The 18949-nt window shown below is 42.6% G+C and overlaps 1 protein-coding gene across 2 annotated transcripts; it reads right to left on the minus strand.

The window, feature by feature from the left end:
* Positions 1-2236: 2236 nt before the first annotated feature.
* On the minus strand, positions 2237-17982 carry RPA2 (replication protein A2). 2 transcript variants are annotated; one of them, XM_081817862.1, is made up of 9 exons: positions 17690-17982; positions 17347-17453; positions 13241-13342; positions 12996-13109; positions 10244-10318; positions 9446-9562; positions 4879-4986; positions 4394-4488; positions 2237-3162 (listed from the first exon to the last, which is right to left on the minus strand). In XM_081817862.1, exons 1-9 carry the CDS (start codon positions 17697-17699, stop codon positions 3078-3080), a joined length of 813 nt encoding a protein of 270 aa, XP_081673988.1. In that variant the 5' UTR covers positions 17700-17982; the 3' UTR covers positions 2237-3077. The 2 variants fall into 2 exon arrangements, with proteins under 2 accessions (XP_081673988.1, XP_081673990.1); XM_081817864.1 differs by lacking the exon at positions 17347-17453 and having other exon boundaries at positions 17690-17980.
* Positions 17983-18949: the final 967 nt, after the last annotated feature.

The following is an 18949-nucleotide window of genomic DNA, read 5'->3' on the forward strand; positions in this document are numbered from 1 at the left end:
TTCTCTAGTTAAACCTGATAAAGTACTACTATTAACCAAGGAGTCTAACTTCCCACCAGTATACCTAGAGATTCTCCTGAGAACAAGCTGGATTCATTGCTTGGCCGTGACCCTGTGCGGGTTTCTGAGAACACGGGTTGTGTTGCTGTTCCTGCTGTCTTAACAAACGTGCGAGAATACCGTATACTTGACATCCCAGGTGGGCACGAACACCCGGAACGCAAGAGCCTCCTGCTCCGGCAGGGCAGAGGCTCCAGAAGGCTGGTTTCGTTCTGCCGAGGAGGGCCTGCCTGTGCTCAGAAAACACACAGCTCCTGGGAGGCCGTGTCAATGCCAAGCTGGCAGGGAATGCCGCGCCACGGAGCTGCCACTCGGTGCTACCGGCAACACGGAACCAGCAAGTCCAGGGACACGACCTGGCGTTTTGTATTTCTAGTACTTGACCAATGGGCTGCCACAGGAGGTATTCAACAAATACTTGAATTAAGTAGTTTGTAATTGCTGAATCCTAAAAGAAAAAAAAAAAAAAGACTTCTACCCAGAATCACTGCTATCGCCCCACCGGTTGGCGAGCGCTAGCCTGAGAACCAGAGTTGTCAACCACTCATAAACGTGTCCTATCACGCATCCCAAATCCAAATGTATGGTTTTTAAAAGAAGATTTATTTATTTTGAGAGTGAGCAAGCACGTGAGGCGGGGAGGAGCAGAGGGAGGGGGAGAGAGAGAAACCCAAGCAGACTCCGCACTGAGCAGAGCCCGACATGGGGGCTCAATCCCACGACCCAGAGATCATGACCTGAGCCGAGACTGCATCAGATGCTTAACCAACTGTGCCGAGGCGCCCCTCGAATATGTATTTTTTAAAAATTTTATTTATTTGAGAGAGAGAGAGAGAGCACAAGACGGGGGAGGGTCAGAGGGAGAAGCAGACCCCCGGCCGAGCAGGGAGCCCGATGTGGGACTCGATCCCGGGACTCCAGGATCCTGACCTGAGCCGAAGGCAGTCGCTTAACCGAGCCACCCAGGTGCCCAAATATATGATTTTTTAACCTGTTTTTAGGCAGTGCCTTTTCTTTTCTTTTTTTTTTTAATATTTTATTTATTTGACAGAGAGAAACACAGAGAGAGAGGGAACACAAGCAGGGGGAGTAGAAGAGGGAGAAGCAGGCTTCCCGCAGAGCAGGGAGCCCAAGGCGGGGCTCGATCCCAGGACCCTGGGACCATGACCTGAGCCGAAGGCAGACGCTTAACGACTGAGCCACCCAGGTGCCCCTAGCCAGTGCATTTTCTTTCAGAAAATAATCAAGAATGGACAGACTTGCAGATAAACATCCTGGTTGACTGACTTTTAACCATCAGTCTAGCTCCCTGGATAGGAACCATTCTGTAGGTACAGAAACAACCACCAGACTTGTTCACTTTTAGAAACCAGAGGGTGGGGCATTTTCCACATGGTTGCTACTAGGTTTCATTTTGAAACACGTTAAAGCAGTTATAGAATTTTTATTTGCACGTTACACCTCATTAACTTACCTCAGAATTAGTTCTCTTCTTCACGAGGTAGCTTACATTCTGGAGTTGTCAAAAACATCTTTGAGGTAGTTTGCTCTCCCACAAGAAACAACTGATTACGGTGGCCAAAGGCTGTAAGCCTTTAGACAGTCTCATTTTTTTTTTTTTAAAGATTTTATTTATTTGAGAGAGAGAGTGAGAAAGAGCGCGCGAGAGAGTGTACACACAAGAGCAGGGGGAGCAGCAGAGGGAAAAAGGAAAGGGAGAAGCAGGCTTCCCTCTGAGCAGGGAGCCCAACTCAGGGCTCGATCCCAGGCCCCTGGGATCATGACCTGAGCCGAAGGCAGACGCTTAACCGGCTGAGCCACCCAGGCGCCCTTAGACAAGTCTCATTCTTGAGGTAAAACGGTAGGTTATCAATTCAGTTGTGACCACATATTGCTAGAGTCAAGATTAAGGTCCACTTTCTATCTACCAATGGCAATGCTAGATGCTTTGCAAACATTGTTTTACTCAGTTTTCACAACACATCTATGAGGAAATGATACAGTTGTCCTCATAAATAGGGAAATGGGAGGCCCTCAGAGCTGACATAGCCTGCTCAAGATCCTAACTAAAAGGGGAAAGCCAGGATTTCAAACCCAAGTCAAGCTATGCTACGCGCCTTAGATGATAAAAGTAGTAATTATACCAGCTTAGGAAGAAAAATAACATTTTCACACATTCTACAATAGAGCTTTTATTAAACATAGGGATGTACTTTTTGGTATGAAATCGAAAGAACATCTTTCTCCCCTCTGCCCTCATGAGGCCACCACTCTGGAACTTCATAAAAACACACTTTCGGCAGCAGTCATGACAAGGTGAAGGAAAGTGCAATTCTGAATATAACACCATATAACCAACTAAAGGGGGGAACAAAACCAGGCAGAGGTTAGTGGGTTTCTTGGCTAGCTCCCTGCTGAAGGCCCTAGTCCTGCTCATCTTCTCTCCACAGGGAACATGATAGGAACAGAAGCTCCTGACTATTCTTTAAGTAATAACTGCCCAACTCCCTCAGTAGCAGAGTTCTCCCACTTCCCTCTGTCCTAATGTTGTAAACAGCTAATTTGTAACTTTTTTTTTTTTTAAAGAGTTTATTTATCTGATGGGAGAGAGAGAGAGAGAGAGAGAGCACAAGCAGGGGGAGGGGCAGACGGAGAAGCAGGCTCCCCGCTGAGCAGGAAGCCTGACTTGGGGCTTGATCCCAAGACCCCGGGATCATGACCTGAGCCAAAGGCAGACGCTTAACTGACTGAGCCACCCAGGCGCCCCGATATGTAACTTCATTAAGAAAGTCCACCCAGGTTTACATTCTTGTCAAGTGCCCAAAATTGAGCTTCAACACACAAAAATAACAACAAACAAAAAACCAAAGAGCAGTAAGTTTCAAAAGGATGTTAAATGAGACCCTTCCTAGATGAAATCCTAGAAATCAATTGGCCAAACAGATGCATAGCTGGAGACAACAGTTTATGAAAACAGATCCAGCTGGAAAATGCCTTGGGTACTCAATTAGATCCAGTTAGTCTGCATCTGTGGATTTAAAATGATCATCGTCCACAGTGGAATAGATGTGTCCCTCGTTGCTAAGAAAATCCACAGCTTGCCTAGAAAGAAACGGAAAAAAAAAGGCTCATTTTCAAACTGATGCAGAAGAAAGGAAACAGACTTTTGGATATGGCCAAACATAGATTTTGCTCACTTCCCACTCTCTACTTTGCTAAGAAGTCACAGCCATTTCGCTCACAGAGGGCTCGTACAGGGTGAAGTGCCATAAAAACTGCAGAAATGAGATCATGATGGAGACTATGGCTATTAGAGCTGCCTTGGACCCCGGTCCCAAACTGTGTAAAGGCCAGAAAATAGAGCCTAACTCAAACGCCAGTCATCTAAAAATGCAGTCCAGCTTGCACATGGAACTCCTAGCATAAACAGCTATTTTTCAAAGTTTCTTCTCCTTACCCACCCACCAACCCTCTGGGAAGTAAAGCTGTAGGATGTAAAGGAAAGGAATGCAGGACAGAAATGGGAGGACACCTTCAAACCCTTCAAGACCTTCAGGATCAGTGTAACATATTTAATAATGTTTACTAACAGTAATTTAATAACAGTTAACATATTTATTATTTTATTATTTTTAATAATAGTAATAATTTATAGAGCAACTACTACGTGACAGTGTTTCTGTACCTCATCATCACTGGATCTCTGGGAATTAATTCTCTGGATATGATTAATATCTTCATTTTATAAAACAGGAAATTAGACCTGAGCTTTTCTTTTCTGTGTAAACCTAGAATATCAACTGATTTATTTACAGTAACAAGTAACTATCAAAAGCACCAAAATACTCAGCTTGTTTGATTGGCTCATCAGAATCAGGAAGCTGCTCGTCTACCATGGAATCAGAAGGAGGTTGGAAGGACCGATATAGGGCTTCAGGTCCAGACAACCAAATGCACATCTCCACAGTGGAAACAGTAACACCAATGGGACTGTCCATCTGAGGGCCAGGAGCTAAGGATCTCACTCCTCCACACTGAATTCCACAAGAGGTCAAATTTTATCTGGTCAATTTTGTTCAAAGTTACATCCCCTGCACATAACGGGAATCACTATTTGTTAAATGAATGACTGAATCAGTGATGTGACGGATAGCATCATCTTTGTGAGTCCTTTTTCTATCTTTCCATGACCAAACAACTTCCCTTCCGTCAATAAAGATGGCAGCTGACAGTTTTATTTTTATTTGTAATTCACTTCTCATTACCAGGAAACCCTGCTAAGGTAAAATGGGGACAATTCTGGAGCCCCAGCTGATAGAAACCAAATACTCACTTTATTGAGGCTACAGTCATGTGTTGGAGCTGGTTCTTGAGATCATGAAAGTTTAATCCTTCAGGTCTTGGACAAGCCTTAATCAAATTCAGCACCTGAAGATTCAAATGAGAAAGATTTGAGCAACTACTCTAAATCAACTCCCTTATGTAAACATGAGTGTCCCCACCCCCCGCCTTTTTTTAAGATTTTATTTATTTACTTGACAGAGACACAACGAGAGAGGGAACACAGCAGGGGGAGTGGGGGGGGAGAAGCAGGCTTCCCGCTGAGCAGGGAGCCCAATGTGGGGCTCGATCTCAGGACCCCAGGACCATGACCCGAGCCAAAGGCAGCCGCTTAATGACTGAGCCACCCAGGCGCCCCTAAACCTGAGTCCCTTGATAAGAAAGAAATGAGTCAGGTCCTTAGCCTTAGAATCATTAAGGAAGTAACAAATTTAAGACTGTCTGTGCCTTGAATTTCTGGAGCCACTCAGTGTTTACCTGGTTTTGGGCCACAGTGAGGCCATTTGCTGGCATGGAGCTATTCCCACCAAAGTTCCCTGTTTCACCCACTCCTGGATTGCTGATAGGTGCTCTCCCTGCTGGGGGCTGAATTAAGAAAGAAGTTCACAGCATCAGAAAAATTACCAAGTTAAACACAGTCCTTGTTATTGTGTTATAGCCTATCAATAAGCGCTCACAAAAATAATTTAAGCCGTTTTCCCAATAACAATTGCTTACATTGGAAGGAGCAACTATCATCATTAACGAGTATTTCTAAGGAAGATAAAGTGATTCTCTGAAGCATATATTATCAAACAGAGAGAGAGATACCTGCTAGCTCCTTGTTTTTGTGCTGTTGAGGGGAATCAAAGGAAAACTAGCACCAAGAAGAAAATCACCTGGAGATTTGCTATAATGGTATCTATCCTTGGTGCTTTATTATTCAAACATGCACTCGCTCACTCATTTATTTATTTTTGGGAATTCTTACCTTGTTCCTGATTTTATTATTATTAAAAAGTTTTTTTTTTTTTTAAAGATTTTATTTATTTATTTGACAGAAAGAGACACAGCGAGAGAGGGAGCACAAGCAGGGGGAGTGGGAAAGGGAGAAGCAGGCTCCCCGCTGAGCAGGGAGCCCGACGCGGGGCTCGATCCCAGGACCCCGGGATCACGACCTGAGCCGAAGGCAGACGCTTAACGCCTGAGCCACCCAGCCACCCCAAAAAGTTTTATTATTGAAATATAGTTGACACACAATGTTATATACATTAGTTTCAGGTATATAACATAGTGATTCAACAATTCTATACATTACCGGATGCTCACTCTAAGTGTTCACCCATTTCACTCACCCCCCCACTCAGGCATTTACTGTCACCTAGGCATGAAGCATGACAAGGAGAGAAAAACAAACAGTTCCCATCACTCTTTGTTCTTTTTTTATTACCAAACTTTTAACAACGGACTATAATCACTGTTTCCATTTCCCTTCTTCTTAGTCACTCCCCAGACCACTATATTTGCACTCTCACTGAATATACCTCTGAAATTGTTCTCACCGAAGTCACCAATGACTTTTCAACCAATATGCCCAACAGTCTCTTTCAGTCCTAACGCTACCTCTCAGAAAGACACGCTGACCACACTCCTCTTTAAATGTACCCACCGCTCCCTAGGTTTCTTGATAGCATGTTCTTCTGGTTCTCCACTTACTTCTCAAACTCTACCTTCTCAGCATCCCTTACCAGCTTTTCTCTCTACCTATCTCCCAAAAGACTGATAGCTCCCCCAGGATTCCATCCCAGACCTCCTCCTGGGCCACAAATTCTTGTTCCCAGCCATGGACTGGATACGTCCACCTCGCTCTCTCACACACTCTGAAGTAAGATTACGACCCTCCCCAAACCTGCTTGCCCTGCTCTATCCCACCTCAGTGAGTAAAGCTAACCTAATCCTGCAGACTTCAGTCATCTGTGAGTCCATTCACTCACCTCCCACAGTCTGTCACCACAGCCTATCACACAAGCTTCAGTGTATCTCAAGTCCCTCTTCCTCACCCTGGCCTCCCGATGGCATCTCAGCAGCTAGTCTCTTCCACTCCAGTCAACCTCCCTCTTTGCTACCACGTTAACAGCTTTGGATCCTGTGCCTCCTCTGGCTGGAAAGCTTTCAGGTGGCTCCCCCTGCTGGTGAAAAGATAAACCTAGACATTCAAGACCTACCACAACTAGATGTCAAAATCTGTTTTATTCTTGACTGTTCCTTCTCGACACACTTTACTCCCCAGCTGCACCTGGACTTCTTGCCAACTACAAACATGCCTCTGCCTCGAACATGTTCCCTGTCTAGAATGCTCCTCCCCTCATCTGCCTGGTAAACACTGACTTCTCATCCTTCAAAGTCCAACTTAATTTCCACTGCCTTTGCAGAGCTTTTCAACACGCCCCAAGCCAAGTCAGCCATGTTCTTCCTCCTTGGCTCTCACAGCAGCCATCACACTGTTCACCTGGCACTTTCCGCCACAAGTTCCTCCATTTTCACAGTGCCTGGTGCAGTACGTGCTCAGTCAATGTTTCATCCACCGGACTGAATAAATAAAGATGACAGAACATCAAACGTGTTAAGTACTCTTAACAGATATAAGAGCACTGTGGAAGCTCGTTAGGAGACATCCCATCCTGTCAGGAGACACATTCATTCAATAAATGCTCATTAAATGTCTACTGCTTTGAGGTAATAAACAAAAATCAATTGTGGTCCCTGTTTTCAAGCTAGATGCCTTCACGTTGCCTGCTGGTAAAACAGAAGTCTCACATTTTATGATCCAGTAATACTGAATTGAATGCTATTTCTTTTTTTTTAAGATTTTATTTATTTGCGAGAGAGAGAATGAGAGACAGAGAGCATGAAAGGGAGGAGGGTCACAGAGAGAAGCAGACTCCCCGCTGAGCAGGGAGCCTGATGTGGGACTCGATCCCGGGACTTCAGGATCATGACCTGAGCTGAAGGCAGTCGCTCAACCAACTGAGCCACCCAGGCACCCCCCTGAATGCTATTTCTTACCCAGATACTCCGCTGAAAGGGCATCATGCCCTGCTTCAGGTAACCCCACCTCACGTATCTTTCAGGACTTGGTTTAGGCATCACCTCCTCCAAGGGGTCTTTCTTGATGTCCAGGTCAGGACAGGAAACCCTTCACTGTGGTTCCACAACACCCTGTGCTTGCCACTTATCCTGTTTTTACTGCTTAAGTCATCTGAATCTCCACTGCTCAAACACAAACTCTGTGGGAAAGGGGTGTTTTATTTACTCCTCAATATAACTGTCTATACTTCCAGTTTCTACTCCCTAACCACCCATTTATTTATTTATGAAATATGTGATACATACATATATATGTCCTTAAGTATGGTAATAAAATAAACACCCTAAACTTTCTACCCAATTCCGTTCTTTTTAACCCACTTCCCTCATCCTCTACTGAAGCCTCCCTTTTGAAGATCCAAGTTTCCAAATCCAGTAGCAGACGTCTCTCATCACCTGCCTTGACTTCAAGGCAGCATTCTACAGTTGATCACCTCCTCCCTCCTAAAATACTCTTTTCAGAATATTCTACAGAATCACATTTCCTGGTTTCCTCCTGCCCAACTGGCAACTTTTTTGACTTCCACTGGCTCCTGTTTAACTCCAGACTTCTAAAGGTTACTGTGTCCCAGAGCTCAGGTCTCTGACCTCTTAACTCCCCAGTTATCTCATCTCATCTGAGGCTTTAAATATCACCTACACGATGACTCCCAAAGTTCCACCTCTAGCCCCGACCTCTCCCTTGGATCCCACCTCTACATATTCAACCATCCATTCTGTTCTCCACTTGGATATCTACCTGGCACCTCATACTTGGTAAGTCCAAACAGAACTCTGGATTTACCCTCCAAATGTGCTAGCTTCACTCAGTTGCTCAAGCCCCAAACCTAGAAGTCGTTTTTGAATCCTCCCTTTTTATATCCTATATTTGTAACCCACCAAGAAGTCCTGTGAACTCTACCTTCAAAATACATCAGAATCCAACCACTCCTTATCCCAGCTACTGCTACCACTCCCAGATTAATTCTGTTGCTATTCCTGGTGCCTCATCATCTACACTCCATACAGCAGCCCAGCCCAAGCGAATTTTTTAAAAGACATATCAGACCATGTCACTCCCTAGCTGAAACCTTCTAAGGGCCTAGAATAATGACTGGTACATACCAGGCTCAATAAATATTTCTCAAAGGAAGGAATAAATTAATGGATTTCTCTCCGTATCCCCAGTGCTTACCCAATTGTTTGGCATGGAATAGGACGCAATAGCATCCTTAGTGGCTCATGAGTTCTCTAGCCTCTCCTATTCTGTAACCAATAACCCTCCACCTGGGCCCCAGAATCATCTAAGGACTTTTTTTTTTTTTTTAAGTAGGCTCCATACCCAACATGGGGCTTGACTTCACAATCCCAAGATCAAGAGTCACATCCTCTACCATACCAACTGAGCCAGCCAGGTACCCCAATCTAAGGACATTCTAATACAAGAATAAAAACTCTCTGTGTGGCCCTAGATGGACTGGCCAAATGGAATTTACACAGCAGAAAATAATGTTGAGAAATTTCAATATGAAGCAGGGAAGATAACTTCAGGGACAAAATAATGGTGCCTAATTTTTCCTATTTAGCCAACAGGTTAGAAGAAAAGCAGTAAAATGCTGTCCCCGTTGGAATATTTCTCTAAATATAATCCTGGAGCCAAGCACTCAGCCTACAATTATGTGTCTACACTTGAAGGTTGTCTCAGGCCTCGATCTTCCAAGTCAGTGGGGTTAGAGGAACTTGTAATTCTGAGAGAAACAAGAGTGCTTCCTTTGGAATAAAGTAACATGGCAAAGCTCATGAAGAAAATGTTCTGAGGACTGAGTGAGGCCTTTCTTCTGGCTCAACCTTCAAACGTCAAGAAAATCAAAGCCAGAGAAGCCAGAAGCTGTCTGTTTTTCCAGAGAAGAGGAAAAACTCTGAGAGTGAAGTTGCTCACCTGGCTGTTAGATTTGCTCAGGATCATGTGTGCATTGACAACTTCCAGAATATGTGTGGTGAACTCATTCATATCCTCCAGAGGCATGATCTTAAAGGCTACAAGGCTTTTTTTGTTCTAATAAAATAAAGAGAAAAATGTGAATAAAAGACGAGCACATTCAAATCAACCTTAGCTTAAAACACTGTGGCACTTGTCTTGGTTATAATATTTTGCCAATATGGAAAAAATGTGTTATATACTTAAAATTTTTAACTCAAGGTTAATCCTAATATAGTCATTGATGGGTGAAAAAAACAAAATCAGCTAAGAGTTGTTCAATAACTTGCCCAAGGTTACACAACAAGCAGAGTATAGTCTCCTGACTCCTAATCCAGTGTCCTCCCTTTTACCCCTACTGGAGGTCACTGATGGCGATTATAGATAGGGATCCTGTTCTTTCTCTACCATTCTATTAGTTGTGTGTTTTCTCTTTCTTTCTTTTTTTTTTAAAGATTTTCCACTGAATGTGGGGCTTGAACTCAACCTGGATATCAAGAGTTGCATGCTCTTCTGACTGAGCCAGCCAGGCACCCCTCCGTTAGTTCTCTATTAAGCTAAAAACCCATTATTTCTCTTTGAAGAGAATAATGAAGTAATTTCAACCTAATTCCCATTTAACAGAAAGACTTGGTTCAATCTTAAGTATCCTAAACTGAGGCATGAATCCAGAAATTGCTTTATGCAAATATATATGTTATATATTTTTTAAAAGATTTTATTTATTTATTAGAGAGTGAGCATATTTTCTGACTTTACCTGAAAAGATCTCAGATGGCCAGCTACTTTCACATATGTCTCTGGAGGAACCACTATGTTTTCACTGCTGGCATCCTAAAAGATAAATAGAAACATATCACATGAAGGTTTTAAGGATGTTGATGAAACTTTAAAACAGCTAAAAAACAAAACAAAACAAAAAAACTGCTAAATTATGTACAGAAAGAGAGCATTATAAAGTAAGAGCACTAAAGGATCCTCATGTGGCACTAACTAGTTTGCCTACCTTTTAGAATTTACCTTTTTAGAAAATCAAGCATTAGAATAAAAAGACCTCTAAAGATAATTTCTAGTTCCAAAGTTCTGTTATGTACATCATCAAAAAAGCAAACAATTATGCACTCTTGCTCAATGCTGTTGGGCACACAACTTTCTGGTGGATATACTTATCAGCATAGCAATAATACATTTAGGAATTTAAGGAAAAAAGAACATGCATTAAGATTTAGCTTCTTTCTTTCTTTACTTACTTATTTATTTTTAAAGATTTTATTTATTTGACAGGGAGAGAGCACGCGTGCACGCACAAGCAGGAGGAGCGGCAGAGGGCAGAGGGAGAAGCAGGCTCCCCAATGCACAGGGAACCCAATGCGGGCAATTTTCTTCCTGGAATTAGCAGCATGGAGGACCTTGCATTATCCTTTTGTGCTTGCAATATGTCTCTTCATCTTTCCTTTTTTTTTTTTTTTAAGAATTTATTTATTTATTTGAGAGAGAGAGAGCACAAGCCGGGGAGTGAGAGAGGGAGAAGCAGACTCCCCACTCACTGGGCAGGGAACCCTACACGGGGGGCTCAATTCCAGGACCCTGAGAGCATGACCTGAGCTGGAGGCAGACGCTTAACCGACTGGGCCTGTCCCACAACTTGTGCTTTTTTAAGTGAAAATAGTATATACAAAGTGTTTATGATCCATATTTTCTATAACGATAAAATATAAAAAACCAAGTGATCTTTTACCTAATTAAAAATAAAACGAATAGGGGCGCCTGGGTGGCTCAGTCATTAAGGGTCTGCCTTTGGCTCAGGTCATGATCCCAGGGTCCTCTCTCAGTCTCTGTCAAATAAATAAATAAAATCTTTAAAAAAATAAAATAAAAAGGATAAAAAGTATAGGTTTCCTTTTAGTTTATTTTCTCCATGTTTATACAGATACATACACGTTGCTTTGCAAAAATGGGGTCATACCACGTATACCATCTTGTAACATGCTCTTTTCCTCTCAAGTTTATGGTAAACACTTTGTAACAGTATATCCATTTCTATATCACCTTATATCATAAATATATCATGGTTTAATAGTGCCCTATTGCTCGCATTTTGAAATTTTTTAAAAATAATTCTTTTCTCTTTTTAAAGCTTTTATTTATTTATTTGAGAGTGTGAGAGACAGAGAGAGAGAACACAAGGGTGAGGGGCAGAGGGAGAAGCAGACTCCCTGCTGAGCAGGGAGCCAATGCAGGGCTCGATCCCAGGACTCCAGGATCATGACCTGAGCGGAAGACAGACACTTAACCGACTGGGCCACCCAGGCGCCCCTGAAAAAAAATTTTTTTTTAAAGATTTTATTTATTCATTTGACAGAAAGAGACACAGCGAGAGAGGGAACACAAAAGCAGGGGGAGTGGGAGAGGGAGTAGCAGGCTTTCTGCTGAGCAGGGAGCCCGATGAGGGGCTCGATCCCAGGACCCTGAGATCATGACCTGAGCCGAAGGCAGACGCTTAACGCCTGAGCCACCCAGGCACCCCATGAAATTTTTTTTTTTTTTTTAAAGATTTATTTGAGAGAGAGTGCATGCAAATGGGGGAGGGGCAAAGGGAGAGGGAAGCAGACTCCCCGCTGAGTGCAAAGCACAACTCAAGGCCCAGTCTCACAACCCTGAGATCATGACCTGAGCCTAAACCAAAAGTCTGACACTTAACCAACTGAGCCACCTAGGTGCCCCTGAAACTGTTTTTAATTTTTCATTATTATAGACAATGCTATGATCAACACTCTTACAACTGAATCTTTGTATACATCTTTAATTATTTTCTTAATGTAAACCTCTAGCAGAGAAGTGCTAGATCAGCATTTTTATGATGGATGATTTTGATCACCAGCTGACTTTTGAGGTAGGTTATACCAATTTATACTCAAACCATCAAGGTAGGATGGCATCCATTTCTCTTGACTAACAATGACAAATCATTCAACAAATATTTAGTTAAGTGCCTACTAAGTGCTAGAGGCACTGCGTTAGCTACTACTCTTACCAGAAGTGGACACTGTCATTCTTTTTTTTTCTATGCTAATTTAATAAATTAAAAATGGCAGGGCGCCTGGGTGGCTCAGTCGGTTAAGCGTCTCACTCTTGATTTACGCTCAGGTCATGATCACAGGGTTGTGAAATCGAGCCCCGCGTGGAGCCTGCTTAAGATTTTCGCTCTCCCTCTGCCTCTGTCCCATCACAACCTTCCTTCTCTTAAAAAAAAAAAAAAATCCCTCTTCCACAGAGTTTGCATTCTAATGTCTCCTGTCACTTGCCTTTTAACTTTGCTTATACTATAGTGAAGTTTGGAACATTTTAAATTTTTATGAATTCAAATGTATTAACCTTTCATTTTAGGGTTTCTGCCTTTGATGTCCTGCTTATAAATTATTTTTAATCTAAGAAATTAAAAAGACCAAAAAAGTCCAACATCTCCAGAGTCCCAAAATAACCCCACCCTAATTCAAAAATAACTGCTTACATCTGTGTCAACCCACTGGCGAACATCCATGGGTGCAGCTGTCATGTCATCTATTTTGTACACAATGTTGGTTGGGGCCTTTTCTGCATGTCTGATTATACCCACAATAGTGACCTAGATCAGAAGAAAAAAGAAACGGTTGGTTTTCCTGGAAACTAAAACAACATTTATGTCTTTTTAAATAGATAATTTTTATTTCATTCTTCACATGATGAAGGGACTCTTCCACAAACTATTTTACTTACCTGTGAAATCTCAACATTCCCAATTTTGAACATTTCATCAACCAGAGTGGCAGAAAGCAGCTGAGATATGGTACAGGGTACAATGTGCTGGGCTCGGACCCTCTGAAAAGAAAATGTATAAATGCAATTAAGAAAATAATAATTACCACCCATTAACACATTTCATGTGCCAAGCACTTTACATACATCATAACACTGAATCTTCAGAATGAATCTCATCACCCTTGCTTCACAGAGATGGAAACCAAGATCATATAGCTAACAAATACCACACTTTAGAATTCAAACTAGGTGTGTCTGACTCCAAAGCTCCTGATCAATGGGTAAGTTTGTGTAGCACTATGGTTTCACTAAAATGAGCAGGCCAGAGTGGGGACAACATAAGGAAGGATGACCTGCTTCCGGGACAAAACTTATACTCCAGTTTTAGGACAAAGGCAAGCCAGAGCTAGCTGTTTAGTTCACCAATGACATGAGATGGTATTTGGAAAGGGTTTGAGAAATGGCCAGTAGAGACAGAACTTTGGAGTTGTTCTAAGTCTCATGATAAAATATAACAAAGTTCGAGGTATAGCTTTCTTAAGGACAGGTGCTCTGACAATCGGATGAAAGTCCTGGGGAAAATGGGATAAGGGCTTGGCCACACTGGACATCTTAAAGGGAAAGGACACGACATGTTGGGCAGAAGAATGTCCAATGAGGACATTGAAATCCCATTCAAAAGCAGCCTAACAACACTGTAAACTCTTATTGTCCTACCACTGGCCAGGGCTTGTCTCATGGCATAAAGATGAGAAAAATGGAATAGGATTTACTCTCAACACACTCCTACCTAATGGAGGCACAAATGTAAATAACAAACCGGTCTTGATATACTATAGAATGAGATGCACTATGTGGGATCCCAGAAAAACGTACTGGCACTTTCAAGAGTTAGCATTCGGGCTCTACGCTGAAGTATGAAAACGTCGACAGTAAAAAAACAGTAAGGGATGGGCATTTCAGGCTAAGGGTAAATATGCACTCTCACAAACTCATTTAGGAAATAAGTACATGGAAGAAAATGCACGGTGGATTAAAGATTAGAGTTCTTCTTGTCGGAAATCAACAACCTAATAATAGCTATCTACATGTAAGACATAACAGACTCTTTGCACTCATGGATTTAGCAGTTTCAGCTTTGCCCTGAAGGTCTATGATACTTGCAACATTTCCTTCTGCTGAAACCTCATTCTGAATGGTGAGTATTGCCAGGATGGTAAAAAGTACGCACTGCCAACTCCCAGCACACATCACAAAAGGCGGCAGTGAAGCTTGAGGGTTAAGATATGGCTCTGTCACTCAGGAGCAGTGTGTTCTTGGTCATGTTTTTCAACTCATTTCTATCTTAGTTTTCTTATCTGTAAAACTAGGAATGATAAAATCATGAAAATTAAGTATATGGTGAAGCACCTAGAATAATACCTGGCGCATCGTAAGCACTCAAAAAATGTTAGCAAATGTTATTTGGTCAACTAGTGTTCCTCACCGTTTAGATCTGTAATGGCTTTTACTAAGGATGTGAGGAATCAACAATGCTTTTCAATTTTACCTTATGGAATTGTATAGGTGAAGTTACATGCAACACTGGTATCAGTAGATTTAAAATTTGCTGAGGTCCCATGTTTTAGCTCTCACTACGATATATTCTGTTTCCACCTATCACTGGTGAGCTTTTCATTGTATTTTCAGTGTAAGAAAACTAAGAACCACTATTGGGAACAGGAACAAGAACATGGGCTTTGGTGCCTCACAGTCCTACAGACCTGTGTTCAATCCCAGCTCCACAGCCCTGGACATGCCACCACCTCTTCTGTCAAATGAGAATATCCACCTTCCAAATTGTAAACAAAACATATAATGGATATAAAAGTGCTAATGCTGGTTTCTACATGTAGTATGTATTCAACAAATACTATTACTCCTCAGATAAAAAAAAAGTTACATACGGGTAATGATTGAGGTGTTAGCAATACTTTCAAATTCATCTCAAATCACAGGTATTTCTTGTTTTTTAAGCACCTATTATTATTCCAAAGAGTTCCTGGTTTGTTCCAAAGAGATTCACAGAGAGTGTGTCAGCATAAGTATATTTAATTTTTAAAAAATTCTTTTCTAGCTGACTATGAATCACAGGTTACTCTGACAGTATTGTATGAAACCACCATTTTTATGGGTAAAAAGCTGTCACTACTGAAAATTTCACATGGTTCAATAAAATGTAACAGGTTTATGGTAGATAGGAAACTGTTTAGATGGGTGTTTGTCTAATTTACTGTGGAAAAGGCACTAGGTTTAGAAACAAAAAGATCTGGGTTGAGTCTCTAGCTTACAACCATCATCACTCTCTGAAAAGCTGTCTTTTTTTTTTTTTTTAAAGATTTTATTTATTTATCTGAGAGAGAGAATGGGAGACAGAGAGCATGAGAGGGGGAGGATCAGAGGGAGAAGCAGATTCCCCGCTGAGCAGGCAGCCCGATGTGGGACTCGATCCCGGGACTCCAGGATCATGACCTGAGCCGAAGGCAGTTGCTTAACCAACTGAGCCACCCAGGCGCCCCTGAAAAGCTGTCTTAATAGGGTGCCCAAGCTAGGGATCCTGAGAGAAAAATTCTATCTACTGGAATGAAGAGAACAGTTAAGCTCAGAAAAGATGAAAACCAATGATCTTTTGTTTTCTCCTTCACAACCTCAAGGAAGACAAAGAGTACTAGAGTCCCCACAGTCTTCCTGGGAAAAAGGAAACTGCAAAAGAGAAGCCGCTCACCAGATTTTGGATTTGCTCACCAGATTTTGGATTTGCTCGGCATCCTGTATGCAGTATCTAGTTCCACTTACTTACTAGCTATAGAAGCTTAGGCAGTCCCTTCACCTTCCAGGCCCTCTGTTATACAATGGGATAAACAATAAATACCTTATGGGATTATATGAAATAATTTGTATGAAAAATATAAAGCAATGTCCAAATATATGGGAATTATCAATTCTTTCCCACTGACACACACCCCTGAATTAACAGTTTAGGTAAAAGCTAATCAACCTGTACAAAAAAAACAGAACCGGCTAATACTGAATCTTAACACCACATCTGAATGACACCTAACGAGTAGCCAAATCAACCTTGTATTTAAAGGATGCAATCAATAGCAGTTGTTAAATGCAAACTCTTTTCTGATACAGTGAATAACAAGCATTTTGACAGCTTTTTACAGATCACTTTCCTATATATTACATTACCTTATTTATCAATTCTCAGCACCAGTGATGTACGTAGTACGGTACCATTATCAGATGAGAAAAACCAAGGGCCACAAGGTTCAAGTTGCTGTACTAAAGATACTGCCACTTAAAAGTTGATTCCAGACACTCATGTTCTTTTTAACAAAAATATCTGGGACCAGGGGTGTCTGGCTGGCTCAGTCAGAAGAGCATGTGACTTGGTATCAGGGTTCGAGCCCCACGTTGGGTGTAGAGATTACTTAAATAAAAACTTAAAAAAATCTGGGACCATTTATTGAAAGTGACTACAGGGCGTGCACTTTATATATACTATATATTAGAATATTAAGTCTCACAACAGCCTTGTAAGGTATGCATTATTAATCCCGTTTAGTAGTAACCCCATTTGATTCCCGATGTTACTAAATTTGTCCAATGAAACCCTGTGTGTCAGAGCAATGGTAGAACATCGATCTACCGGACTTCGAAGACCATGCTCTTTCCACCGCTTTTTATCACCTCATTACAATTAAAAAAAAAAAAAAAAAGATTTCGAATACATGAAGAATGCAAATACGCTAGTAACATACTCCAGTTTTCCCACAAGACTGATTCATTAGCTATATTGGTAAATTTCAAAATAAAGCCAATTCAACGGTGGAAGTTAAAGTAGGAGAAATTTCATTTTTTAATCTTACAGCACTTAATTCTAAGATTCGGTAAGGCAATAATCGGTAATTATCCAATCAGTTCGTGTTTGACATCTTTCGCCGCATAAATTTTCTCTCAGGGGCGAGTTAGGAACTTCAGGACAGAATGAAATAAAACGAAATACTCTTTCAACCTACTGATTTCTTTTCAACCTGCGAAGGTGTCGGCGATCCAAAGCCCCCGGGCGACTGCGTGTAGCTGCCCGCTCCGCCAAAGGAGGAGCTGCTGTAGCTTTCAGATCCACCTGGTTTTAAACAACAGTATCAATGCCTGTGCTGCCTTCCAAGCTTCTGAACAACCCACAGGCCTCCTCAGACTTCACCCCACGGCCAACCACTCCCAGCATCGCCCTAATCTTCCCCACCACCTTGCCCTGGCCCCCCGCCCCTTCGCCACCCCTTCCCTCCCCCACTCGCACCGTCACACGCCTCTCCGACCCCCGCCCTCCTGCTAAATCCTCCTTGCGTCTCTCATCCTTACTAAACCACATCTTGGTCCCGACTCCCTCAGGAAAGATGTCCAGAAGACGCCTGTCTGGTGAGTTCGTCTAACTCCTCAGAACCCTGCTGCGGCCGCAGTGTTAAATCCACTTCCCGCTGGTGCCACAAACTCCTTCCCGCGAACGACGGAACCAGTCAGCGTCCAGAACGCTTCTTGCCTCGGCCAGTCAATGCTCACGAACTCTACGCTTTTTCCTGTCGTACCTGGCCAAGCTTATGAAAACGCGCACTCTGCTTCCGAGGGGCCCGGAAGCCTCTGCGGCCATTTTTACTAAGGGCAAAACAAGCTGCGCAAGCGGAAGCAAGGAGCGGCGAGAGGCTGATAGGGCGTGTCTCAAGAAAACAACCAATCAAAATGATAATTCCGAATCTCAGGTCGCATAATCCCACCCCCGTCAGTGAGCGACACTTTACAGCACTTCCTTTGTTTGGCGTCCTCCTGTTCCCGCCAAACTCTCACCAATCAGACGACGCCTTAATCTACACCGCTACGGCAGAATTCTTGCTTCGGCGACTCCGCCTCGCCATCGTGCGGCGCTTGCGCATTTGGGGCCCTACCATGCTGTCTTCCCTGCACGTCGTGGGATTGAAAAAAAAAAAAAGAAAGCCAGGTTTTCTTCTTGTATGGGCATTCCCTCGTCCTGAATTTCCCCAGTAAGGCTGTAAGGAACATACACCCTCTTCCCCAGGACATCCTTTCAAAAGATCTGAGGATCGCATCGCGCCCCTGCCCCCTTCCTCTCCCCAGTCTAATAGGGTTCTGCATCCCTGATTATTTAAACTGTTCTTCACGTAACATTGTTCTGTCCTCCTGTAGAGAGAACACGTCTGTCATCTCCTTCCTCTACATATCGCTAGATTGTTAGGCTCCCTCACACCTCACTTATTTAGATAAAAAGTATTCATTGCTGCCTTTTTTGTTCCAGGTTCTGTGCTGGCCACTGGGATTCAACTGTAAATAAGATAGACATGGTCCCTGGGTTCCTGGGCCATTTTATTTTTCTAAAACTGTAGGCACTGTCTTAAATACTTTACATTTAGTAACTCAGTCCTGTGAGGTCGGTGAACACCGTTACTGTCCCGGTTTTACAAAGGAGGCAGCCAAGGCAAAGAGAGGCTAAGTGGTGGAAGTCTGCATTCAAGCCTAGGAAGTCTGATTTCATCAACCAGTGTAGTCACTGTACCTTCTTGAACATCCCACACCTGGGGCACAAACTCAAGTTGACAACTGGGGTCAGGC

The sequence above is a fragment of the Leptonychotes weddellii genome, chromosome 4, assembly GCF_054177405.1.
Source record: "Leptonychotes weddellii isolate Sample4059 chromosome 4, ASM5417740v2, whole genome shotgun sequence".
In the NCBI taxonomy this organism is placed as follows: domain Eukaryota; kingdom Metazoa; phylum Chordata; class Mammalia; order Carnivora; family Phocidae; genus Leptonychotes; species Leptonychotes weddellii.

What these genes read in the sequence shown, in the direction of transcription:
- RPA2 (XM_081817862.1), bottom strand. An exon ending in GGAATGTTGAGATTTCACAG is followed by an intron (nt 13,110 to 13,240) that starts GTAAGTAAAATA and finishes CTTCTGATCTAG; the next exon opens with GTCACTATTGTGGGTATAAT. An exon ending in TCACTGTGGCCCAAAACCAG is followed by an intron (nt 4,489 to 4,878) that starts GTAAACACTGAG and finishes TTGAATCTTCAG; the next exon opens with GTGCTGAATTTGATTAAGGC.